The sequence below is a fragment of the Crocodylus porosus genome, unplaced genomic scaffold, assembly GCF_001723895.1.
Source record: "Crocodylus porosus isolate Cpor-Errol unplaced genomic scaffold, CroPor_comp1, whole genome shotgun sequence".
In the NCBI taxonomy this organism is placed as follows: Eukaryota; Metazoa; Chordata; order Crocodylia; family Crocodylidae; genus Crocodylus; species Crocodylus porosus.
In genome coordinates, this window is record NW_017728947.1 from 97,235 (window position 1) to 124,498 (window position 27,264).

The 27,264-nt window shown below is 48.1% G+C and overlaps 1 protein-coding gene across 4 annotated transcripts in view; it reads right to left on the reverse strand.

Moving 5' to 3' along the window:
• Positions 1–27,264, reverse strand: part of SLC25A22 (solute carrier family 25 member 22) — a 75,694-nt gene that overhangs the window by 28,569 nt on the left and 19,861 nt on the right. Inside the window, exons 1-3 of one of the 4 annotated variants that reach the window (XM_019551422.1) lie at positions 16,387–16,476; positions 5,618–5,752; positions 1,179–1,304 (exon numbers count right to left, since the gene is read on the reverse strand). In XM_019551422.1, the coding sequence (XP_019406967.1) occupies positions 1,179–1,304; positions 5,618–5,637 (146 nt within the window). In that variant the 5' untranslated portion in view covers positions 5,638–5,752; positions 16,387–16,476. Of the gene's footprint in view, positions 1–1,178; positions 1,305–5,617; positions 5,753–15,775; positions 16,025–16,386; positions 16,477–27,264 lie in introns of those variants that run through there. The other 3 variants (XM_019551420.1, XM_019551423.1, XM_019551421.1) reach the window with 3 other exon arrangements.

Here is a 27,264-nt window from a genome sequence, read left to right on the forward strand (position 1 = left end):
GATGAACCTGCGGGAGCAGAGGGGAGCAGAGGTGGAGGGGTGCTAGAGTAGAGGGGCTGCAGGCAAGCAGCTCCTTCGCTGGATCAGCTCTGAAGTGGAGCATGATCTGTCCCCCTGCTCTCCCCCCTTTCTGTAAAGTGACCTGAGTTAGAGTGAGGAGCTGTACTGCATGTCTGTCAGTGCCCCTTGTTAACTCGGGTGTGATCCACACTCCCCTGAAGACAATGGAAAAATTTCCACCTTCTTTGAATCAGGCCCTACAAATGGCATTTTCACCAAGGTACAGGTCATTTTGCTATCCTTCTCTATATGATCAACTGAACACGAGAGGACGCATCTTACCCTTACAGCATGCAAGCCTGCTTTCCGTTAAAATAGCAGCATTGGTGTGGCCAGTGACATCTTGGGGGAAAACACAAAAATTAAATAACCTCCCCCCCTGGAATTTAAATACCTGCTACCCTTCTGGGAGCCACACAGATATTATCCAGGGACAGTACTGCACAGTTGCAACACTTTTTGGGCAAAGGTTTTGAAGTCATTAGTTGCAAAGCAATACCCACAGCATTAGATGGTAGGAGGCATAGTTGTGCTAATGGCAGAACGTTAAGATCTGCACTTTTCCTGGTCTGGAATTGAAGTCTACAAGATAGGTTGCACTTTTATTAACAGTTACTATTACCTAAGCACTGGACAGGTCCCAACCAAGATCATAGTTTAACTGTGCTGTATGGACTCACGTTACAGCAAGGGTTATCTAGGAGAAGGCTCAGAAGCTAGCCAGAAAAGCTGCATTGCCTACCCAATATTTTACAGATGGAAACCCAAGAGAGAGACTATCAAGTGACATTAGTACACTGGAGCCTATAGCACAGCACAGAACTGAATCAGGAGGAGTCTCAGTCCTGTGCCTTCATCATGGAGCCATCCTTCTCTTCTGCACTGGTGCAAGACAATACACCACTCATGAGCATGCAAACATTAATCCAGTGCAAGACCCAAGCAGTAACACCCTGGCCTGCTGGGTTGCAGTCAGGACTCCTGCTGCAGCTCCTTTGGAGCCTCTCTCTCTGAAAGCATTTAACTCCTATAAATGGTGGTATTGCCTTAAGGGAGTGGAGGTGAGAAGGAGTCCTGTTTTGACCCACCATTGTGGGCTTTGACCAGGCAGTACTTACATGCTGGCGTACATCCGCTGGCCATTCTGCTGGTTCTGTAGGCGCGTTTTTGCCAAATCAATGGGAAACACACAGGTGACCCCGATGAGCCCAGCTATCCCTCCATTGATCAGCTTGGCAGGTAAACTGCAAGGAATAAGCAAGAGACAGGTCTCTGCAATGGGAATTTAAGTCAAAGAGGGGATGAGAACCTGGAACAGAAAGCTGGACTCTGAGAACACAACGCCCTGCCCTGAGGCAGGAATTTCCATGCCAGGCACTCAAGAGCTTCTGCCAGGTATACCATTTATCCCAGTTCTACAGATGGGAAAACTAAGACAGAATCACAGGTCGAGCAATGGACTAAAAACAAAAAACAGTGAACCCCAGACCCTTCAGCCACAGTTCCATAGTCTTATCAACCCTTCAAACCCCAAAGAAAAAAACCCTCTACACTTTTGATTGAGGTACCTGTCATTACTACTTATTTCATCACTGGCCTTGTCAGCAAGGCATTAGGCTGGGACTTTGGAGACATGCGTTCAGTTTCCTGGTCTGTGCCAGACTCCCAGTGGGACCCTGGGCAAGTCACTTAATCTGCGTACCTTACTTTGTCATGGGTAAAATGCAGACGGATCACTCGCACTTGCTTTTTTTTTGTCCCTCTTGTCTATTTAGACTGCCTCTCACTATACATGTACCATAGTGAACACACTGAGGCCTCAGTCTCTGTTATGGGCAAGTAAAAGATATAATAAGTCCAACAGTTGTCAGGCAGGTGTACCCCCTTCTTTGAGAAAATGGGGAAACCTAGTTTTATCATGAAATTTAGTTGCCAGCAGCAGGTGAAGAGAAGCCTGAATGGACCTTGCAACTCCAAAGCCATTCCCTCCATGTCTCAGCCCCTTCCTCCTCCCCTCGGCTCTGCAGGGACCACCACGGCTTCCTCAACTAAGACGGCCCAGGCTGGGGAGCTCCCACCATGGCTCTGTCCTTGGAGCTCCTGACTAATCAGCAGGTGGCACTGCTGAGTGGCAAACTCAGGCCTTCAGCAGTTTGGGGTTTGTTCACACACTGATGGGAACTTTCAGCTTTCAACATGAAGCAAGAACATGCCCCAACTCCACAGACAGACACCACCAAATCAGCATGTAGGTTCAGAGTGGAACACTCCATTTGCTTTAGTCCAGTATCCCACTTAAAGTTTGTCCTTTCCCCCGCCACACCACCAATAAGCACTCAGGGACTGAAAAGTTTCTAGTCCAGAGTCCAAGGTTGTCTATAGTCCCTCAAGGACCAACGCCAGACTAAAGGAACAGCATGTTCTGACCCCATTTAAGGATCTGGTCTCTCCTTAACCATCAGGAAGAGGAAGGAGTACTTTAGTGCCAGAAAGAAGGCAGTAGACACGCTTCTAACTAATGATTCATGACATGTCATCTGTTAACAGCATGTGTGAAAAACCCATTGCAAAGGGCTTACCTGACAGGCAAGCATTATATGCTTTCAGAACTAGTAAAGACATCTCAAGTACTGTTCCTGCAACTGTGTTCAGGAAGTGGGGCATGGAAGAGCATGTGTATGAGGCACTAAAAGCCCGGTAAACCACTACAACAGGAGTCAGTGAAGCCTCTTGGACAGATGTTAAGCTGCATGCTTGCAGATGTTAAGGGATGAGATTTCACATTCCAAGAAATCAGAAACAGAAGCAGGCAGCACATATGTGGCAAGTGTCACCCTCCACTGTAGCTAGAAATGAAGGGAGCCCACAAGATTGTTCCAGTCTGTTTCCTCCAGAAAAACTGCAGGACATGAACCCTGGGACATGGGATATGCTAGATATTCAAATGCTGCCTGAGTGTGCTCCTGATCACAGTTAAATGGACTGAGAAATACTATGAGCCCATGGAGTGAATTGCCCAAGAGGTCTCTTCTTTCTCCAGGATAATACATGTTTCACAAAAGGCACCAGGGCTCAGAGACATGGACAGAAGCACTGTTCCAACTTAAGGTGCTGGCAGGGTAAGTTGCTGGTGTGATGCAAGGTTAGCAGACAGGCTGACTGCCAGAGCAGCTTGGCAGAGGCTCTGTTAACACCTCCTGCACTGAGAAGCCTTCCAGAGTACTATCTATAATGGATATGGCAGAAGTGATCGAGTTACTGGCATAGTAAGAAGGTCTGTGCCTCGGTTCAGGTTATGAAGGCTCAAGGATATAGGACAGGGAGTAGGCCTCCAGGAAACAGAAAGCGAAAGGCACTTCCTCCTTAATACACAACACTGTGGCCCAGGCACCAGTGCTATTGTGCAAAAGATAAAAAGGGAACAAATGGTAAAGGTCTGGGATGGCTGGGAGGGAGGGAGTATACAATCTGCTGGGTTGGCAGGGAGCCTGAGGCAGTATACAATCTGCAAGAAGCCTGCAGAAAGCTTCTCCCCTTGCCTGTTGTTAGACTGTGGGAAATACTTGTTCAATATGCCCAGTGCACATGGATTTCAACAGATCAGATCCCTTCAGAAGCAACAGTGAGGGGGAGAACAAGTTTACAAATTTTCATGGGCAAATATTTCTGGAAGACTCTGTCGAAATGCCCCCCAGAAATGATACCATCAATCCAACTTGCAAATGGGAAAACTGATGCACAGAGCCCAAATGCAGCTTCAAAGCAAAGATGAGCTTGAAATTAAGACAGCCCTGCCACCAATTTTCTTGGGTGGTACTGGGCAATTTACTTAGCCTCTTTAACTTACATCTCTATTGCTACATGGGATAACAATCCCTTTCTCTCATCCTTCATCTGATCTATTTAGACTATTTAGACTGTAAACTCTTCTAGACAGGCATTGTCTCTTACCAGGTGTGTGTACACTACCTACCATTTACAGGCCTCCATTGTGCTATAGCAATACAAACAAAGAAAAATACTTTGGCAAAGTATGTGCAGCAAGTGCACAGCACAGGTAGGAACAGGCTCTGCTCTTCTGATGCCCAGGCTTGCCTGTTAGGTCTCCAGGAATTCTTTCCTTGCTCTATACCCAGCCAGTAGGCTAAAAAGGCATCCTGGATAGCAACGCATTATCCCTCTGCCTCAAATCTCAGCCTCCTGCCCTGCCTGCACCCTCTAGCTGTTCAGCTACAGATGGGTTTATGGTACACAGGTGCCCAACATTAGTCTTTCACTCTGCTATGGTCATCAGGCATATACAGCTATCAGGCCTTTCAAGGGTGAATCTGGGCATCCAATTCACAGAACACACACCGAGCTCCTGACACTCATGACAAATGTTTTTCAGGGCACAATTGTACTAGAACAGGGGTGTCAAATTTACCCTGGGCTGGATCTGAACTGAAGGGCTCCCATCAGGCTTGATCTGTGGGGCCAGCAGCACTTACAACACGTCCAGGGGCTGTTGGGCAAGCAAGGACTGTAACTCTGTAACTGCACAGACCTTACTTGGCCTCCTGCTACTGATGGTTAAAATCCATTAGGGCCCATGGATACTGCCCCATTGCCAACTCCCTCAACTTCTGATAGCCCAGCGGGCAGAATCCAGCACACAGGCCATACATTTGATGCCACTGTTTTAGTGTGTCTTCTAGTTGCTGTATGCTCAGTTTAGAAGCCATGGTTTTTCCTTGGAAAAAAGCCCAACCATGACAAGTAAGGGCAGCCAGTTTCTCACCAGCATCAAACACAGCCAAATCCCCAAACCCTTTGTCACAAGATAACATTCATCCTCTGACCTCACTGCTCCCTGAGGTCAGCAGTCGTGCATTAATAAAGGGGTTTGACATTGGAACCATAGCACAGCTTGGAACCAGACAGGAGATGCCTCTATTCTGGTTCAATCCTGAACAGTAAGCAAATCATGAACCCTGGCTGAGCTAGCAGCAATTAAACTCACAGACAGGGCTCTGCTAAACCCCTGCAGCCAGGTTCCTGGAAAGGTTTGTAGTGTAAGCCACAGGAGTCGGAAGCACTTTCCAAGACAAAAATTCAGCCATGAGGCCACCAGGTGCAAGGTTTGTCAGATACCAGCTGTGCACTCCAATTGTGCTGGTCATTCTAGACGGGAATGGCAGTGCTGGGATACCAACGTCCCCAAAATTACACAAGGCCCGCCTCAGTGAGAGGGTGCAAGATAGCTATATACTGGAAGAGCTCCTCCAAGGACTTTGATACGTGGACAAACAGGAGGGCACCTTAATGCACCTCTAAAAGGTGCAGAAGCAAGGAGATGGGAAGTGCAGGGTAAAAGATAGAAACAACAGCAGAGGGACACTAGATGGGAGACAAGGAGAGGCTGGACAGAGCAGGTGAGAAGGGAACAGAGAAGGATTTAGAGTGTTTAAGGGTATAAGTCACCATCTCATCTACATTGCTATATACCACACAGCACATCCTCCCATCCAGTCACTCCAGACTGGGAGGGGGCACACAAGGAGCAGAACTTTTTTACCTGATCTGTTTATCAGCCATTTAATTCAGACTTGATCCTGTTAAAAATCGACTTGTTCCTTCTGAATGAACGTGCCTTCACTGCTTTCTTTTTCAGTCACCGCCTCAATCCTAACAAAGTTTGGCTTTGATTTTCCTGAGAAGAGAGACAAATAAAAAATAATTTTAAAAAAAATGAAAAGGACATCATAGGAGATGAGACTGAGTACAAGGAAATGCGATACCCAAAGCCTGAACCATAGCAAGGATGGGTCCAGTGTATGCCAGGGCCTACCCCATCCCTGATTAAAGTGAGCCTGGCCTATTATAGAGCACCCATCTCACACTAGGGTTTGGGATCATGTTTTGTGCCCATAAAGCTGGTTTGCTGCAGGTCAGTGATTCAGTCACAGGGACCGCTCACAAACTACAGGCAGGACCTGCTTACTCAGAGATGAAGGAAGGCGAGTCACTCTCCCTTCTCATTCTTATTTTGAAGGCACAAGTTTCCCAAGTGATTTCCTTTCTGCCACATGCAGAAGAAAAAAAAAGCACAAGACTAAAGAATCATCACATCTGCCCACCTGCCATATGGCTTTGAGAGGGCTGCCAAGGGCACCAAGCTGTAGCAATGCAGGAGGAATGGAGGGCAGTGAGACTAAGCCAGCACCCTGCACAGCTTAATGGCACAGCAATATATTTGGCAGCTGCATTTTCATACCCTTTGGTTACCCAGGCCTGGAAGAGACCTCCTGGCTCATCAGCTGCAGCCCCCTGCTACTGCAGATGACCGTGTCGTAGGACCCCTTTCACAAACTGACCCAACTCCACCTTGAAACCAATCAGATGTATTCAAGTTTCCAGCCTACATTTATCCATGGCCAATTTTAGCCCCATCCATTCTAGCACCCATTATGTTCTTAAGCTTAGATAGCTCTTCTCTCTCCTCTCGGTTCACGCTTCCCACCCTCAAATGCATTTAGGAAGGGCAAATCACATCTCAGCAAAATGAAAGCTGAAGTCAAGCTCCTTTAACCTCCTCCCATAAGTCAGGATGAACTGGGAAATGGACAGCTTTGCAGCCCTTCTTCTGCACCTATTCCAGCTTGAATTGGTCTCCCTTGAATTGGATGGCCAGATGGCATGCAGTAAGGGTGTCAAAGATCCAGTCTGCTAAACCCTATTATTCTGCCTATAGTGGTATCTCTGGGTCTCAGGCTGGACCTACACACCACATCCTGCATATAGGGCCAGTTCATGCATCAGATTTAGCCCACAGACCAGCCTGGCACCCCTCATCTGGCACACAGAGCCAAAGGAGTTTGATATTCCTGGTATACAGTATCCCAGAGGTCTCAAAAGTATCTCATGCCTTGGCATGCACGTCTCCCTGGCTCTGCTAGAAATGCCTCACACAACACATCCTTGTGTCATACATTTGCCTTTTTCTACATTCTAGGCCCATTGGCGGTTCAGTCATTCCCTCCCAAGCATAAAAGTCTTGTCCTTCCCAACTTAGCCCCTTTACTAAGCAGGCAGAGAGCTTTTCAAGCCTGGCACCCAAAAGCTAGTGGTCACTTCTGACATGTTTGGATCCAGTTGCTTGTTCATGAGTCATGAACTAGAGCCATGGCTAATTTTGCATGCAATCTGAGACCCCAGTCAGCATGGGCCAGCCACTCAACAGCCATGGTGCACCAACTGTGGTGTCTTCTGGACCAGTGGCTAACCCAGATGCCCTCAGGTCCTAATACTATTATTTTGCTAAACAAGAAAGCTTCACTGACCAGATCTACATAACCAGGTTAGTTGTGCCTCTCCCCTCCCAGCTCCACTGTGCAGCAGGGCATCCCAGAGTGCATTGCCAAAAACGTAGGTCCTCAGAGGACTCTACCCCTGCTGAGGCCTTATGGGAGAGAAATTTTTCTAAAATTCATGGACATAAACACAACAAGGCACAAACACAAAATGGTGGGGATAAATGAAAAAAGAAGGGAAACCAGGTTGAGGAAAGAGTTAATGCACATCCACCACAACTGTATTTGTTGCGAGCAGGTCAGATGAAGCTGGTTAAGAAAATCCACAAGTAAGTACATAACCTAAGATGGGACTTAAGGCTGGAAACCAAATAAGAAAGATCCAACAATACTCCAGCTGGGACAGCAGAGCACTTGCATGAGCAGTCAAAGCAACAAGCTCCATTCAAATTCCCATAACACCAGGTAAAAGTAAGTACTAGATACAGACCCTGAGGAATGCCAGTTTCTTTTTACTTGCAGAACAGGGGTAGCACAGGAGACAGCAGCATGCACACACACCAGTGAGGTACCCCGATCCCCATCGCATTGTTCACAGTGGCTTCAGGGACTCCTTTTGAACAAAATATTAGTGCACCTGGTGTTGCATGGGAAGTTGCAGAGCTAGCATTGTGCTTTACCCCAGCACTCCCAAGAGGATTAAACCAAAAAACAACAACAAAAATCCCACCCCCCTCCCATATTCTTAATTTCTCACCTCATTCTATTGCTCCATGAGAGCAGATGGTACCTGGTTGCCATCTGGTAACTCAGTGCCTCTCAGCTGCCTCACTTCAGTTGCTTGGTGAGTGGCAATGCAAAAATATTTAAAGGAAAAAAGCCACTTGCCTTCTGGCTTGGCAATGAGATAATATTAATCCCAGGCCCTCCAACTGGATTCTTCAACCCACACTGAAAAGTTGGATGTTCCATAAGGTGATGCAGAAGGCTAACAGCTTTTTATTTCAGGGTACAGCAGGGTGACAAACAGTGTTCACAATAAACGAGGGGCACATACAACTGCAGAGAGCTACAGTACAAAGCAGCACTGTGCAGGATCCTACACACTGCTCTGCTAAGGCACCTCACCTGCCTCATTCCTCTAGTTGTACAAAAGGAATGAGGTGAGATGTACATGTCGCTTGGGCAGACAGATCCAATACAGAGTCACAGAAACTGAGGAAGGACACAGTATATCATCTGCATAGCCATGTACGTGGGCTACGCTGGGCTCATGGGTGGGTCCAGGATTTAGAAAAGTGGGTGGGACATGGGAGAAAGCAGAAGAGCCAGCAGGGAGCAAGACCAGGAAGAGAGAATGCATCTTCTGTTGTCACTGTTTCTTGCCAAGCCCAGCAGCCCACAGCTAGAGCCCCTGGGTTGGTGCAGGATACCTAACAGGACTGAGCAGGAGCAGCAAAGAGGGATCTATTCACTGCTGCCAGTGTCCCTGGGTGAGCCCAGCTCCCTGCACAGCCACTCCCTATAGCTGGAGCCCCCAGGTTGAGAGAAGACCCCAAGGGGACCCATTCACCACTGTACTTTGATGACCCAGGCATGGGGGAGCCCCAGAGCTGCTCCTGCCCCACTTCAGCTGTGGGCTGCAGGAAGCACCTGCACAGGTGTTGGGTGCAACCAGGGACAGGAGCAGGGGTGGGCAGATCCCCCTTCACTGCTCTCTGGCTCACCCCCTCTTCCCATGTCCCTTGCTGCCCCAGAGACTTTGACTGTGCCTTAAACCCCAACTCCTCATAGCCCTGCTGGCTCTCCCACCCTCCCCTGTGTCCCACACTGGCCAGGACCAGCGGGAGAAAGAGGGAAACTCACCCCACTCTGCCCAAAGAACAGAAGTAGCTCTCTATAGCTGGCACTGAGTCAGAGACAGCCTGAGGGAGTCATGCCAACTCCCTCACAGCCACCCCCCATGCCTCCTCCACTCGCACACTGCCCCACGAAGAGCCAGGAGCCTTTTCCCTACACTGGCAGTAAGAATCAAAAGGGGGTGCAACCGCACCACTGCACCTGCCCTGGATCCACCCCTGCCTGGGCCTCCAGATACATTTTCGCTGGTCATCCTAAACTCAGACACTAAGAGAGACCAGCACACTGACCCACAGAGAAATGAGAGTCCTAGATCACTCTCACCCTTGCCTTACTGGCCTGCATCCTCTTTGTGGCCCCCTCTTCCACTAGTCACTTCCTCAAAAGGAGTTAGTGAATGGCAGATGAGAATACTTCAGAATCCCAGACAGACAAAGGTACAGATATGCCTGGACACTTGTCTAGCTAACGAGCAGTTCATTTCAGTTTAACTTAAACCTGATTTCTAATCAGCCTAACCCAAAATAAGAGCATCCATAAAGACTCACTTATTACCAAGGTTCCTGGTTTTCTCCAATATAAAAAAACCCTCAATTTTCAGATTTAAAAAAAGTAACCCAAAATCCACATTTTTCCACGTTTGAAATGAAACGATAGATATGTTTCATTTAAATAATGGGGGGAAAAATGCAGATTTTAGGTTACTTTTTTCATCTGAAAATTGGGTCGGGTTTTAAAATCAGAGAAGGATTTAAAGGATCCCTGCTTATTACAGTGACACTGAATTAAAGGTTTGTTCAGAGAGGCAGGAGCACTTGCAGGCTACAATCTGCTTTGTCTGATGCAACAAATGGGCTAGTAGAGAGCAAGGGTACTACATGGAAAGAAATATAGTCATTTAAATACCATGACTAGTAGGCAAAGGAGGAAGAAGAGGGGTCTCCATTGAGCAAGGCAATTACTGATGGTGCAAGACTGGCAAACACCATACAGAGTTCTCCTCCTGCTCGGTTTCCTGACACGCAGGCATTAGGCTTGTAAGCTTTCCTTTATGGAGAGCAGGGGTTTTCCACAAGCCCCAGTCCCACATCTGACGCATGCTGGTGTGCCATGGCACATTCTGGACAAGCCCAGCATACACTGGGAAAGAGCGCATCGTGGAAGACATGGTAAATATTTACTGATCTGACCAACAGGGAGAGAAACACACAAGACAGGTCACCACATGGTTATTGATCTCCAGCATACTGAGGAAGACGTGAGGACATTCCTGAGGGTAGAGCACAGGACTGGATTCAGGAAGCCTGGGTTGACATATTATTGAGCAGAGCTGGGAAATATAGCCTCACTGCAGCTCCACTTCCCTGGAGGGGGACTGAGGAGACCTCCTTTTAGGGCTGTACAAAACTTTGGTGGCCATTTAGTTTCAGAGGTGCTACCAAAACACCAAATCCAAAACAAAATGAAAGGCTCTGAAACGTCTCTGAAACAAAACAGAACCATCCAAAACGTTTTGGAGGTAGGCTTGTGGGAAAACAGGAGCGACCTGTGCCAGCTGCATCAGGAAGGGTGCGGGCTGGGGGGCTGTGCCAGGGCCCCTGGAAAGACCCCATCACAGCCTCACAGCCTGCTCCTGGGGGGCAGGGAGCAGCAAGAGTCACGTCCCGCCCCCGCCTCCACTGGCAGTTCCCGATGCGGCTGGTGCCAGGAGCCACTGGTGCCAGCTGCAATGGGAGGGCTGCAGGCTCAGGGGCTGTGCTGGGGTCTTCCCTATGGAGCTCAGCCCAGTGGCAGGAAAGCCAGTGGCAGAGCCACTCGGTGCGGAGCCCTGGCCAGCGGCTCTCCTCCAGTTCCCGCCACTGGGCTCAGCTCCGTGGAGCTGGTGGACCTGCTCAGAGTACAGCCTGGCAGCAGGAGGCAGGGAGAGCCAGGGCTGCACTCCAAGTGACTCCTCCAGCCCCAAAGAGATCACCCTGTCCTCCCAGCACTGCCACAGAGTGCCAGGGAGAGCCCAGTGCCGTCCCTGATGCAGCCCCTTGAGCAGTGGATGCCACCTGCCTGCAGCCACTGGGCTGCGCCACACCAGGGGGTTCGGGGCATGATGCAGCCCAGCATCTGCAGGCAAGTAGCGTCCACTGCTCCTGGGGCTGCAGCAGGGGTGGCATCGGGCTCTTCCCAGGCAGGCTGCAGTGATGGAAGGAGAGACTGCTGCCACCCCAAAATTCACTGTAGCCCCCTCCGCCCTCCCACCACTGACACCAAGCATGGGCCTCCCAGGAGGTGTGGGCCCCCAGATCTGTACGCAGGATGACAGGAGGCTGCCGCTACTACCTGGAGTCAGAGGCAGCAGCAGTCTGTCTGGCGCTTGGCGCAGGCTGCACCCAACGCAGGCTCAGGTAGCACTGGCAGCCTCCTGTCATTCCGGGCACAGATCTGGGGGCCCGCACCCTCAGGAGGAGTCCAGCACATCCCTGCAGCCTTCTGGGGGGGTGCAGGCCCCCAGATCTGTGCACGGGATGACAGCAGGCTGCCAACAAGTGATACGAGGTTTGCTTTCAACAGTTTGAGGTGCAGTTTCACAAAAAACCTTGTACCTATCTCTTTGAACTTTGGCAGGCTTCATGACCTCAGAAGAGGCTAGCATCCCTACAAGTTTCATCAAAATCAGGCATGAAATGACAAAGTTATAGACATTTAAGTGGTTTCCCATTATAGCGTATGGCTGAATCACTGAAACAGCAGCGAAACTCCAAAACAGACGCAGCCGAAACAAAAAGGGACAGTGATCCAAAACAAATCACTGTACCTCTGAAACACCAAATCTAAAACCGAAACAAAACATAGCCATTTTGCACAGGCCTACCTCCTCTGCCAGTGGCCTGGCACATAGCCGTGAGCAGATCCACTACCTCAGTTCCTTCTACCCCCATCTTTAGAGAGAAGGAAGGATTTCTCCATCTTTGGTGGAGTGCTTGGAAATCTACAGTTGAAAAGTGCTGTATGAGATAGACAAGGTACTTTGGGTAAATCTGATATCTTTTATTAGACTAACTCAAATAGTTGGAAAAATTCTTCTTTGCAAGCTTTTGGGTACAAACACCCTTCGCCAGGCTGAGGAAGTATCTGCAGCCTGAGTATGCTCTTCCTGGATGGAACGAATAGTAAAAGCAGCCATATGGGATGCATGCAAGAAAGCCAGTCAGTGAAGATGTAAATTAAGGTGTCAGTGTTTACCCAAAGAGCCTTGTCTGCCTATGTGCTTAGACTAGCACGGATACAACCTTACCCCTGTATGAGACAGAGACATCCAATTCTGCAACTGCATAACACCCTGGAGTGCCACGAGATTCTTTAAGTGTGCTGTCGGGTGCCAAGCAATATTAACTGTTTGGTGTGCAAACACCTACATGATCCAAAAGATAAGCCCAGAGATTTCAAACAGGAATTCACAGTGTCAAAATCATTCTGACCTGCTGTGGTCTGCCTGGGTTCTTTGCAACAAAAGAACTGCTCCATTATTTTTCTCTTAACCAAAAACAAAAAAAAAACCCAAAACAAACCAGGGAGCTAAAAGCTGGCTTTTTCCGAGGTGTTCTTTGAGTCTAAAGAGGTTGAGAACCATTGATCTAATTAGATAAGAGGAGGGGAAAAAGGAAATAGCAGGTCTAAGGCAGACACTATCCATTTCTCACTAACATCTTAGCATAGTGGAGTTGAGTGTTGCCAAGTCTTGCAGGAGGAAAAAAAAAAAGAAGTGGCACTGCCTTTAAAAACAAGCCCAAAACAAGCCCAACCCATTGAAAAGACAGGGGATTGCAGGTGTTTATCAACCCATGACTCTCAAAAAATTAAACTGAATCTTAAAAAAACAAGCCCAATTCCACTTGTTACAGCAGACTTGGCAACACTGGTGGAGTTCTGCACCTCCCTAAGTTTCCATAGCCAAGGAGAGATTCTCCCAGCAGGTGGGTTTGAGCATTCAAGTGCAGCATTAAAACAGGCTTATTCCACCTTTGTTTGTGAAAAGGACTTCAGTAGATGCCCAATTGCAGAGCAGCCAATGCCAATTTAAATGCTGCTTGTATGCTTTGCTATAGTCTCCTGAAGCCCATCATGTTGTTAATGCTATAAAAAGACACTTCAAGCACCCCTGTCTAGGAAGATCTGAGTTGAGCCAGACTCCAGTCCTCATAGAAACACGAGGGTGATTAATTCTCTCTTGCATTCTGGGAACAGGAGGAACCAAAAGGGTGAGGAGGTTACTAAACATTTCCAATAGCCTTAAAAACCTTCATAAGAATGGAGACAAAGAAGACTGAGCAGAGACCAAGGTGTATACTGCAGTGCTTTTATAACCTGAACAATGCAAAGAGAACAGGAAAGTTATGTGAAATTGTGATGCAGTTTCCAAGCTAGGGTATAAAAGTAGCATGAAAGTGTCTGGTAATCCCATACCTCAAGGTTCTGCAGGTTGATAGCTGGGGCCAGCAGGCACACACATGAACATGTATGCGTGCACTCCCCACCCCATACACCCTCTCTCCCCCCACCCTGAAGTGGTTTTTGGTTTTCTGAGTTGCACTGATGCTCTAGCCATTACTTAGAAAACCCAAAGGTTCCTCAAACCCAAAGGGTCTTGTTTTTCTGCTCCGGGGTCACACCAGGCACCAAATTTAGGGCTAGGAAGGAATCTTTCCCCCCAGTCAGATGGGCATGGACCATGGGGATTTTGTCTTCCTCTGTAGCAAGAGGCATGGTCCTTTTCCTAGGATTTCTGGACTATCTATTAACCAACTACTTCCCTGTTGTTGCAGTGACAAGGTCTTGGCAGGAGCCTCATTGTCCTCATTTCCACTGATAGCATGGGCTAGGGTGTTTCAAGCTTCATATCCAGAATAGGTGCTTGCACCACGTCTGGTGGGAGTCTATTCCAGGCCCCCCAGGGGTGGTGCAAGCACCTACTCTGAATACTTTCAAAACACAGAACAAAAAAACTAAAACAAACAACCTCCCCTCCCCCCACACACTTGGATGCCTATCTTGCTGGCATCATTTGACCCCCTGCTGACTTCCTGACCCTTGGGCAAGGGGCTGGATCCAATGATCTTGTGAGGTCCTTTCCAGCCCTAATGTCTATGAAATCTTGCAGTTGGGAGAGAGGATTTGAAGCAGTGATTTGATTTGGGTGGGGGGCAGGGCACTCCTTGGATTACCAGTGCTTGGGAATGCAGAGCACTGGACTTAATGGTCCAGGAGGCCCCTTCCAGTTCCATGTTCTGAGAGAAGAAGTTGCCAAGCAGCTGCATAATGTTAGTAGTGATTCGGAGCCCCTTACTCCAGATTTGTCACGGTGGCCCCAAGCATTCACAGGAAACTCCTATCGAGCAGCTGGGCCAATACTGCAGCATGACAACCGATGCCAGGGCAGGTGCACGTATTTGTCTAAAAGGCTTCATGCAGACACCCAGAACATGAGAGCCAGGAAACCCCAGCTCTGCTGAGACTGGGGACTCTGAGATTCTGTTACACTTTCCTATAACCCAAGTAACAAAGGGATGATGAGAAGAACTGGCAGCACAGAAATACAGGAAGTGGGAACCTTCGCAAATTTCCTGCCCTGTAACATCCACAGGCAGGCCTCAACCAGGACGAATGGCCTTCAGCAAAAAGAGGTGTTATTTCGGGGGGGGGGCAGGGGCTGGCTGGCTTCCTAGGAGCAGCAGCAGCCAATCAGCCCTGAATACAGGCAGTTCCAGAAAAAAATCTTACAACCCGTACCTAATTAAGGGACAGAACTGTGCAGGGAATGAATTATGTGGTATTAATTCCTGCCTTGCAAGCTCTTAACACAGCTAGGCATGGATTAATGCCCCATTATTCACACCCTGGTATGTCCCATTTACATTTATTAAAAATGATCGAGGAGATCAGTCTTAGAACAGCAGGCACATCATTCATTGGGTGAGGAAGCTCCCGTAGTGCTAGGTTGGGAATCCTCAAGGACAATGGGACAATATAGTAAAGGAATGGGTACAGCCAGCACTCTGCAGTTTACAGAGTCGCTCCATTTCCCTGCCTCTTGCATCAGGACAGGGTTAATGCTGTATGTTTGACATCCCCGATCTAGAGCAGTGGTAATCCCAATCAGAATCATCCCCACAGTGCCAGGCCCACCCTGCAGGACCCTCCCTCTGCTCTCCATCAAGGCAGGGCAGGGTGGTCATGACAGCTGAGCAGCCCTGAGCTGGAGCACAGGTAAGCCAGTTCTGGAGTATCACATTTCCAAGGGAATGCTTTTCCAGAAGCAGCTAGATCTATCCTCACAGGCATTCTGGCAGCCCCTGTCCACACTGGGATTTCAGGCACCAACATACTTATACCTATGCCAACTCAAGCCCCCAGCATGGCTGTAATTTGAATCAGTTTCAAATCATGTAAGCTGCACTGTGACACACTGTGCTGCCTGGTGTGGACTGTGTCTGCATAAGGTGTTTGCCCAGGTCCAGCTAGAATCTCCATGCAGTCCTCGTGGCCCTAAAACTCAAATTAGTCCCCAGCCCTACCTCCGCTTTTGGAAGCTATTCCCACCAATGCCAGCAACACCAGGGAGAAACATCACAGCTGGTCAATGCATTGTTCTCCTTTCCTCCCAAGAAAACACTCCAGAGTTGAATGCCAAGAATGAAAAATTCCAAAGATGGCCATAACTTGGGTCAGAGCCACATCGAGGAACCGGAGGCTGTGACCCAGAATCCTGTTGTTCGCAGGGTTTGATGAAGTTCCCACACAGCAGTCCAGCTGCAAACGGCTTCCTTTGCATTTAAGAGGAAAAAAACGGAGTACATAATGGACCAAAGGATGCTCTGCCTTTCCCTCCATGACAATATATACCCCACTCCCCAAACAAGGAGTCGCTAGCACAGTGTCACCCTTCTGACACCCCAATACGTAACTTCCAAGAAATAGCCCCTTCAAATACCAGACTGCATCAAGTAATTGGGTAGCATAAGCCCAGCTGGCTTCAGATGCCATCTTGACCCTGCCTCCTGTCTTCCAAAGAGAACAATCATAGAGACTCTCACATGTTGTTCAGATGCCATTTGTCATGCAGATACATGCATGTGTGTGTGCGCGCACATGCGCACACACACACACACACACACACACACAAAACCTCCAATCTCTGAGGCACAACCCAAACAGTTCCTCCAGAGTGCCTCCAGCAGCAACTAGCTCTGTCCCCACAACATCAGCTTGAACCCTGTCAAGCTTCAGGAAGGTTTCTTCAGGGACTTTAACCTTAGTACCTCAAAACACTTCTGGTGCAAGTATATGCCAGTGCACCTGGTTGCCTGTTAACCTTTGCCTCCCTTCATCTTATCGCGTGAAGGGCAATGCTTTACCTGGGAATCCCACACCATAACAAAACTGGGCCGTATGCAGCACTAATGCTCCTTGTACAAACAGTGGTATGCAGGGAGCAGAATTGAAGGGAGGATGGTCTGCTAGGACCCTCAAATATTTCTGATGCCCTTGCTCCACAATGACCGTGATCTCTAGCTACTATCACATATAAAAGCAAACGGAAAACCTCATCCAGCTAATTCTCACAGCAGCCCTAAGACACATCATCACGTTCCACAATATACAGAGGAAGGAGGGCTGGGTTAGGGAGTTTTAGCATGAAGATAGTAGTTCCTCTACATACACACTGTGCCCACACACTAGGACCCCTGCCACCAGGCTAGATACACTTTATCTAATCTGACATGGATTCAGGTATATGCAATGGTATCAGAGAAAGTATGTGGGATTAGAGAGCCTTCCAACATCACCATCCAGACAAGGGAGGAGGTGCTAGGTTTGCAGAAAGAGACCAAGTTTGCAACCATCTACTCTATTTTCAGGGTTAATAGATTAAATTAACCCCGCAACCCCCATTCAGAGTACAGGGCCTGAGTTTGTTTTTCTGTTGAACTTGCCTCAGCCCAGAAATGCTGCTAAATTGAGTGTAGATTGGTACCCTAGAAACATGACCTGGGAGAGCACTAGGACCAGGGCAGTCTAAAATTAATCCCCCACCTCTTCCTCCCCGCAACAAATCATGAATAGCTTTTCCTTTATGCACACAAGTTAAAACCACATTAGGATTTTACTCCTCTTGCTTCGAAGTGCAGAAACAACCAAAAGCCAGGTGTGATCCTAAATTCAGTTGCTGCATAAAAGGTAAGGTAGTCATTCAGATAAGAAGGAGGACCTGGACTTAAGAACTTCCCCTGGTCCTGAAATCCATGGGTACCAGTACTGCTTACAGCCTTGATGCAGCCCCTCAGCAATGATCTGGGGTCCAGATTCTGGGACCCCTGAATTGAAACTCAGTCTTGCTAATTAATTTGAGAGCAGTGATGTGCAAAGCCTAAGAATAGCCGGAGACCAGTTCCCATCCCACCCCCCCCAAAAAAAATAATAATAAAAAAAAACTACTCAAAACAAGCATGGGGACTATCCCTTGTGCCAGTGCACTGTCTCTCACTGAGCACCATCAGCTGGCATCTCACTAATCAAAACCTCAGTGAGCACATGCCTGCAGGAGATGCACAAAGGCAACTGGTACAGTATGCCAGGGAAGGGGCAGTGTCAAAGGTTTGCCTCAAAAGCAGGCAATTGGAGCCAAGCCTGATCTCCAGAACCAAAATGGGATCTTCTGAACACACAGAGAAGAGAAGAGAGGACAGAGCCAAGTGGCAGGGTGAACAAGAAGCAGGGGGACTGGCAGGCCAGCGCTGTGCCAGTTTCCAGCATGCAGCATGTTGAGAGGAGAGGGCCACCCATGGGGCTAAAGAGCCCAGTCAAATAGGGGAAGGGATCAGGCCATGTTACACTACAAGACCAGGGCCTGCACCTGCAGGAGGCAGTGGCTTACAGAAAAGGAGACAAGTGATCTTAGCACCTCATACAAGTGTGCTCAGCCCAACTCAGGTTCTGCAGAGTGCCCAAAAGCCCCCTCTCACCCTGGAGGACCTTATGATTTGAGGGCAATGGCTCACTGGTGGGTTGATGGTCCGCCGACATTTGTGCTATAGAAGCCATCAATCTGCAGAGTTGTTAAGCCAAAATACGTGTGCATGCAAATCGGCAGACGCGTGCTCCTTTCCCCCCCCCACACTGTTTCCCCTGGCAATTTTCCCTTCCCCAGGACAGAGGGGTATCCTAGCCCCAATTCATGGGCGATGGAAGCATTTACTCCACTTGGGTGACCTGTCATACACTGAGCAAGCTGTGAAGCAATCATAACCACTTGGGGGATTAGTGCACTGCATTAGTTTGTTTATTATAAAATACACACACACACGTCCAACACCATGGAGCAGACGAGCCCCTGCCAAGTTTTGTTAACCAGTAAAGGGACACCACAGAGGCAGGCAGAGACTTTTTAGAAATGTAAATGAACCAAAAGTTCTCCCAGAGAAACAATGCCTTCTAGCCCGTGCTGCACTAAAACAGGCCAGACACCCAAAAGTAAAGCGTCTCCTCCAAGGTAGCCCAGCTCAAGTCAGGCACTACTTTCTCATGGTGCTTCCCAAAATAGCTAGTATTTGAGTTCCCCATCTGCTTTCTGGACTGTAGGCTGCTACACATGGAACAAGGCACATTCTTAGTGCTTCACTACCACAAGAGGGGTATCCCTGCACGCCTTTGCAGGGGAAAGGGAGAGGAAGGATCCACTGTGCAGTACACCTCTCTGCACTGCAAACCCACGATGCTGCCAGCCAGCTTCCTTATAGAGCATGGCCAGGGAAAAAAAAGCCTGACAGCATTATACAGTTCATACCCGAAAGCTTGCAAAGAAGAATTTTTCTAGCTATCTGAGTTGGTCTAATAAAAGATATCAGATTTACCAAGAACCTTGTTTGCCTCTGTCCTTAGACCAACACAACTGCAACCTATATCCCTATAGCATTACAGCTCCAAACTCACCTCTCCTGTTGTCAGCGGGACGAAGGTTATAGGGCAGAGATCTCTGCAGAGAGGGAGCCTTTAAGAAACAGATCGAGGAAAGGCTCTTTGGCCCTGCCAGTTGAGACAAAGTCCCTGAAGAAGGGGTGGTGTCAGGCCAGGCTGGTTTCCAATTGGCTGCATGGCAGGAGCAGGGCAACAGTGCGCAAGAAGACCTCTGCCCAGAGAAGCTGCCAGGATGCTGAGCCTTGGCCCACAGCACACCCCCCTTGCCCCTGCCCAGGACAAGAGAGGTCCAATTCGGCTCAGCTCTCTCCCACGTCACTTTACCCAGCTTCCCAGTTCCTTATTTATTGTGAAAGAGGATTCCCTCAAACTCCTCTTCAGACTATCATCCCGCACACAAGTCATGGCAGCCCTTCAGATCCAAACCGGGAATGTCAGGGGCAGGTCTGCAGCCAACACACAACCCTGGAGACCTGCCAAACAGCAGGCTGAGCTCTGCCAGGATTCCCTGCTTCTACAGTGCTCCTCAGTCTCTTCTTCATCTGCAACACAATAGCCCTCACTGCAGGACCACCACTCCTCCCTCTGGCCACAATGCAAAGCAGGCCCTGGGAAGGCAATCCTCTACCCCAGGTTGAGAACATCTGTGTTATAAAGGCTTGCAGTTTTACAGTTACCCAGGTCAAGTTTCACAGACCTGCCAAAAGGAGGTGATATATTTTATTATTCACAGACCTGCCAAGATTGACTGGATGAGGCTAGTGTCCAGAGCCTGTGACTAGTAGCTGGAAGGCCTGAAGTCCAATCCCAGCTCTGCCATGGACAAAACCTTGGACAAATCTCTCCACGTCCTTGGCCAAGATTTTACAACAAGGATTTTTGATCTGCTGAGCATACTGCACTCCAAAGATTGCCCTGCTTTACAGGGTCTCTGCTCAGGTATCTAAAGACTGAGGCAGACTCTGACCGCCCTCCTTCCAAAAAAAAAAAAAAAAGTCACAAGAAACCTTTGAAAAAAAACTTGGCATCCATGCCTCAGTTCCCCCATCTGTCAAATGGGGATGCTCATGCCTGCCTCAAGAGGCACAGTGAGACCTGGTTAGTGACAGCTTCCAATGGAGGACTGCATTTTTAATGTCAGTAGCACTTAATTACTTAAGAGAGGCCCGAGTTAACCCATGAAAACATGGATCCTGCCCAGAGCACAGACTTTCCAGGCAGCCCGCAGAGGACTTTGTTAAAGGAAAACTGCTCCAAGGGGGTGTCCCACTGTTAGTATTGTGGGAGCAGAGAGAACGTAGGAGGGAGACAATCTTGCATGTTATCCAAGGAGCTGGTGTCTGGTGCAGCATGTTGAGTCCGTGTTGACGATAGGCTCCACAATTCCTGCCACAGTCTCCACTCTCATTCCCCAGAACTTATAACCATCTTTTATAGAGGGAAAGTAGAGAAATCTCTTTCCTCTTTGACATGACTGCAGCAAAGACAACAGAGAGCTGGAAGCACAGGCATTTTACACTCACCTACACTAAAGGAAGAAAATGGAGAAAGACTCGATTTTCAAAATCCACCCCACAACCACCTCCTGCAAGGCTCTCCATTCCCTTTGCAGAGTGCAGGCAGCTCTGTACATGCCAGTTCTTATGCCAGCATCATTTGCCTCAACCCAAACACTTCCTGCGACCCCAAATTACTGAGACTACCTGGGGCCTTGCAAAAAAATATCCCAGAAATCATCATAAAAGAACCACTTCCTCCATAATGGCAGAGCCGCTCTTAAACAGATCAACCTGAGTGATGGTCCTCGCAAGCTACTCATGCCAGCAAGAGGTGATCAACCAGGGAGGCTGAACAGTGTCTCCTTCACCTCAGGAAGGAGAGGTTGATTGAGAGACTAGACATACGGCATGTGTTGTGACTGTAAACATGATGCGATTGACAAATACCCCTAAAATAGGATAACTTTGCCCAAACCAATGGAGAATTACCTCTGAAAAATATCACGGGTATCAAACTCTGGTAGCATAAGTTACATTGTCTGCATCTACACCAGGTCAGGTACTTGCTAAGAGCAAACCAGCTATTACCTGCTCCCCCACCATGTAGTAACTACGATGCATCATTACATGCAGCATATTTACATTACATTTGGTTATGCTAGTCCATCCATGCTCCAAGGGGGTCCCCTCACTTGTTGGTGTACGTGTGGGGCCCTGTTGAAGCTTGTCTTTGTTGGCCCAACCCCTTCTCTTGCTTTAATCAACAAGTGCCCCTTGCCAATGGGAAGCAGCACCTTGTGGTAAATGAGCCCAGCGTGGAAGTCCCCAAGCAGCTGCCCCCATGACAGCTGGGCTTCTAAGTCCTTGGCTGTACAATATACACTACAGCTAAGGCCCACCTGGGGAGCAGGGCTTGGAAAAGGCAGCCCATCAGCCAGACTGGGCAGGCTCAGACAAAAATAAGAGAGAAGGACCCGTCTGGTGGATTCGTATTGACCCAGAATGAGCTCTAGCTATGCCTCAAGACTCTGCATCTAGCAACTGCTGGATCTGGGATTAGTCACAGCTGTGCCTAGAGGTGCCAGTGACGGTCAGACCTGCATTATGCTGGCAGTGTTCAGCTCCCTAAGGAGAGTGCCTCTGCTCTGAGAAAAGGGTGAACAACAAAAAACAGGCACCAGAAAGAGGAGCAACTCAACGAGGGTTCACACAGCAAGTCAGGGACACAGCTGGATATGACGATCAGAGCTCTTTTGCAACCCTAGAGTAAAACTGCACCCTCAACCACTAAGCCTCTGTGTACAGGGCAGCATTGTCTATCCTAGTTGACATGCTGGTACAAACCCCCGCTTGCCCCTGCCAGTACTCAGGATCACCATTGCAGCTACCCTGGTTATTCCATATAGGCTAGAGGTCAGAGATTTTTTTGCCAGCAGGTTAGAATAGACCTGCTGAGGTGGGCCAGTGCAACGAGCCTGCTGTCATTTCTCCATGCTGGCCAGCTCTAGCATGGCATGAGTGTTTCCCCTTGCCACCAAGGCCTGAGCTCTGTGAGCTGGATCCAGTGGCTCTGCAGGCTGTAATTTGCTGACCCCCGGTTTAGGCTAATGAGTGGCCCCAACATCACTTGGGAATATCTCGAAGATAACGAAATTAGGGCTGCTGAGGTATAAAAGCAGGAGTACGAATGAGACCAAACATCCCCCAAACACACGATAGGATTATGCTTCATGAGAGGGTAATGTTTTAGAGCTTCCCTTTAAAGGGAAAAAAATGGAAACAGCTTCCTTCAGAGGAGTGAGATTTAGCAGGTCTAAAAAAAGAGATTCATAGCAACCTTGGCAAGAAGCAGCAGTGTTGCTGGAATTGTGAAGAGTCTGACAGAAACTGTGTCAGCTCTGACCATCTCAAACAATTTCCACTTTAAGAGCATCCAAGTTCTGGCAAAAGGTGTTTGGTCCAATAGAGAAGACAAGGGACTTACGAATCTGGAGGCCTCTGATCGGTTCCTGGCTCTGTCACTGATCTGCGGTATGTGACCTTAGACAGGGCACTCCATCAGCCTTTGCCTTCCCCCACTTCCCTGTCTATTTATTCACTCACCAGAAGTAAATGGGGCTTTTCCCTAAATAGAGAGACAGAGAGAGATTTTTTTTGGGGGGGGGCGGGTATTGTAAGCCACTGGTCCTTTTTAAGGAAAAGACGCATGTACTTCCAATGAGTGAATAAATAGACGCACATACACACCAGATAACAATATTAAAATAAAATGCTATGTAATAAAATAAACTCCCCAAACAATGCCCCCCCCAAATGTTACCTATTGAAAGCCTACCCAAATAAAAAGGTCTTACCATATACTTATTTAAGAAATGTCCAGGCTCAGATTCTGACAGGCCCCAACCTCTCCCACAAGAGCCTCTAGAGCTGAGGAGCAACTACTGAGACTGACCTCCCATGCATTTTTGCCCAAAGAACTTGGTGTGTAGATGGTACTTGCAGAAGGTCGCTCTCAGCTGACCTTAGGGATCACAGTGGAACAGAAAGGAGAAGGCTTCTCATTTGACATGTAGGGCCCAGACTTAAGGCTTTACAGGTCAGGACCAACACTGTGAACGGTGCCTGGAAAGCTAATGGAAGCCAGCACAAACTCCAGCACTGGAGATATGTGCTCCTGGCAACCCACCCCTGTTAGAAGGCAGGATGCCATGTTCTGCACCAGCTGCAGCTTCCAGACAATTATCAAGGGTAGAATCTATTGCCCCGAGGGTATGAAAGCATAGGCACCAATTTTGTTTTTTGCCAGTGGGTGCTTGCAGATATAAAAACAAAAAAACCCAAACAGACAAGTTATACTCCCCCACCCCAGAAAACAGCACTTTAAGTTGATGCATTCCTGTGCATGCCCAGAAGAGGCAATGCATAACTTCAACTTGGCTCTGCAGCATCTGTAAAGATTGAGTGCTTTAGTGGTGCTGTTTTGGCACTTTTATCTCATAGCTAATTGAATCAGCTTTAGCTAAAAGCGTCAAAAAGGCCCAGTGACGCATCCAAACTTAACAGACACTGCAGAGTCGGGTTGAAGTCATGCTGCTTCTTCTGGTAAAGTGCAGGTTTTTTTAGTTTTTATAATGTCTGCAGGCATGGTTCCATGGATGCTGAGCACCTGTTATTATTTTTTTTTTTTTGATGGGTGTTTGAGCTCTGGAGCACCCATGGAATCAGCACCTATATATGAAAGCATGGGCATGGGTAGCCAGATGCAAATCTTAAAGAAAAGCTCCCAGCCTGCTCCCCAAATGGAACTGGTGCAACATGCTTCTAGTCACAGCAACAAACTTGAAAATTCAGAGGCACCTTGTCACCTGAACGACAAGGGGAGACAACCCCAATGATAGGTGTCCTTTTCTTCCCCTACCTCCTCTGCAACAACAAATCATGAAATCTACCCACTACTATCACTTCTGTCTTGTCTGGAGTCAGCCCCAATTGTTTCACTTGCCTCCAATCCACAACCATAGCTAGGCACTGGGTAAGGAGCAAAACTGCGGAGCCTAGGGCTTCCCAGAGCAGGGACTGTCCCTTACTGCGTGTACACACATACATGTGCATTGCACAAGTGTACTGTCTAGCACAAGGGCTACTGTAATATGAATATGGAGGCCTATGGACATCAGGGTTATAGGATTCAAAGGTGATTCCAATATTGACTCTATGCAACCTTTACAGGAATGCTAGAAAAGAGGTATAAGACTGGGGAACTCTGAGACCAGAGGGTCAAGAACATCTCTTATGTGGCTTCTTTTGCAAAATCCTCAGTCACACTGTGATGCAAGGGTAGACTACAACACAAGCAGCATAAATTCTAGCCCACCTTTGTTGTAACTAGTGTTTAAGTAGATAATAGGAAAGAAATATCCTCCAAATTATAAAATTATAACACGCGTTGCTTTTTCCTTTCTTAGAAATCAGAGTGGATCTAAATTGTGAATATATTTAAAATCCACCTTTATTTTTCTTAATAGGAGGGACAACTGGTGCAGGTAAAGGTTGTCAAATAAGAAAAATAAGAACAACAATGCTAGTAAGAATAAGCATTTTTAGTCTGAAAAGGTCTTGCAGATCACGGAAAGGAAATCCCCAAAAATGATGGTCAGACAGCTGACAGAGCACTTTAATTAAAGAAGGGTTTGGACATAGATGCAGTCTGAACACAGCCTTGGCCACTCAATTCAGGTACTAACGGGTGCAAAGAAATATGTGAGAACATTAGAGCCAGGAGACCTTTTTGAGTGGTTTAAGACAACCAGCATAAAGTAGTATCACTGGAAACCTAACAAGACTGGTGGAAAGCAAGGGCTGCATTCCAGTTCATTACTTAGCAGGAGCCTGGAAAAGCGAGGCCTGCCCCCCCAGCTGAGAACGCTAGGAGTGAAAGGCCCCATTCATTTCCAATCAGCAGCAAAATAAGGATCCTGGCTCACAACAGACTGCTTTACTCCAAAAGAACAGGCTTCAGAGGCTCTACTGAGAGAGAATAAACGTTGCTGCTGGCAGAGCTCCCTGGATTATCTCATTGGGACCAGGGCCTGACTCTCTGAATGGTTTCTCAGAGCCACACGCACTGAAGTGAGCTCCTATTAGGCTTGCTCAGAAAAGATGGGCTGGTTGCAGCCCTTTACTTTAGCAGTTCTAGATTAGGCTACAAAATGGTCATGAAGGTCAAGTCTGACCACAGGCTCTACAGGACGTACCTCTCCTGAGCTCTTTGGGCATGTATACGGCTATGAAGGCTGAGGGTGCTGCTGATCATCATTTACAGCATTTCAGACAGGCAGACTGAGATGGGAAGGGATGTTGCATTTCAGGAGCACTGGTATTCTGGGGAAGCTAAGGACACATCCCAGGTTAGCAGAGGCTGCAGAACGGGGTGGGCCACCCGAAGCCATGGCCCGACCAACTTCTAGCACGTTCATTTATATAGCCCACAAACGCACAATTGTCATTCTGGTCAAAACTGTACAGCTTTTTTTTTTTTTTTTTTTTTTTAATTGTGTAGCTAGCTAAATTAACATGCTAAAAGTTGGTCAGGCCAGGGCCCGGGTGGCCCACCCCTTTCTGCAGCCTATGGGTAAAGTGCTCTGAATAGAGAGTGATGTAAGCAGCTGTGTAAAGGAAGCTCACACATCACCCAACCCTTGCCAAAGGCCACCATTCCACAGCAAACCTCAATGAATGTATCCTTAAGGCTGCAAAAATGTTGCCTTTGCACCACCATAAACATTTTTATGGTAATACAAAACCCAAGCAAACAACCATCTTATCCCTTTGCCCTGTCACACATGCTGGGATTTGCGGGTGCAATGATTGTCAATCATTGTTCATCCCACCTTTTTCCAGTATATGTCTGTTTGCTTAAAGTGAGAGAAGGCAGGCAGCCAAGGGCTGCCCAAGCTCTTCAGCCCCCCCACCCCCACGGCAGGCATTCCTGGGGCTTCAGGGGCCAGATCCTGCATTCCCCAGGAATCCCCCTGCAGGGAAATGCCTGCAGTAAATGTCTACAAGCACTGATGGAAGAAACCCTATAGGGTTTGCAGAGGGTGAGGTGAAGCCCCTATCCCCCAGAGTCTCACTGTGTGTGTGTGTATCATGCTGTCATGCCCCTGACCTGCTTGGGGGGTTTCCCTGCTAGCAGAGGCATCTGAGCCAGGGCATGGCACCTGGGGCTCGTCTCACAGGATCAGGCCTCTGACACCCCAGGAGTGGCAGAGGCCCAGCCCTGCAAGACAACAACCCTGGCCATGTCTGCAGACACCAGTGAAGCAGATTGCTGGGGTGTGTTCCAGTGCAACCCCAATGGATCCCGCTCCAAACACAACATGTTTATACCCCAAGATCGTTTACCACCTGGTGCAAGACCTTAAAAAAACCAAACACTTCTTTTCCTTCCTTTTCATTCTTTTTTGTTTGTTTGTTAGTTTCCTGCATTATCCCTCGAGGCAGATGCTGAACAAATACCAAATGCCAGAAATAGCCCTAAGCACAACTACAAATGTTCTAATGCTATAAATCGACCTCAAATGCCTTCCAGTCAGACAGTGGCAAAGTGCCCTCTGAGTCAGCTGTGATACAGCTACTGCTGCAGCACTGAACAAGAAAAAGGGAGGGAGGAGGCAAAAGTACTTCTTTTCTTGCTATCTTCAGCCAGGTTGCTAGAATCCATCCTGCCCTTCACTCTTCCAAATCCAGGAAGAAAAGGAGGGAAATCTCAAGGGTAATCATCTTCTCCACCTTGATCATTACCACAGGCAACTCTCAAATGCATATTCAGGCTTCTCTCTAGAGAAGACTTCCTTGCAGTGAAAGAGAACAGGGTCCTTTTGTATGACCCAGCTAGATTATGGCTAGGGTGGCCACCACAAAGGACAGTCCAATTGTCCTCCGTTTGCTTTCGATATGAAACCTGATGCCTTTATGTCCTCTATTTTCTCTCTTCAAGAGAGAAAAAATAGAGGACATAAAGGCATTGGGTTTCGAATCAAAGGGCAGAGTAGCAGAAAACGAGAATGCCCTCTAGGATGGCCACCCTA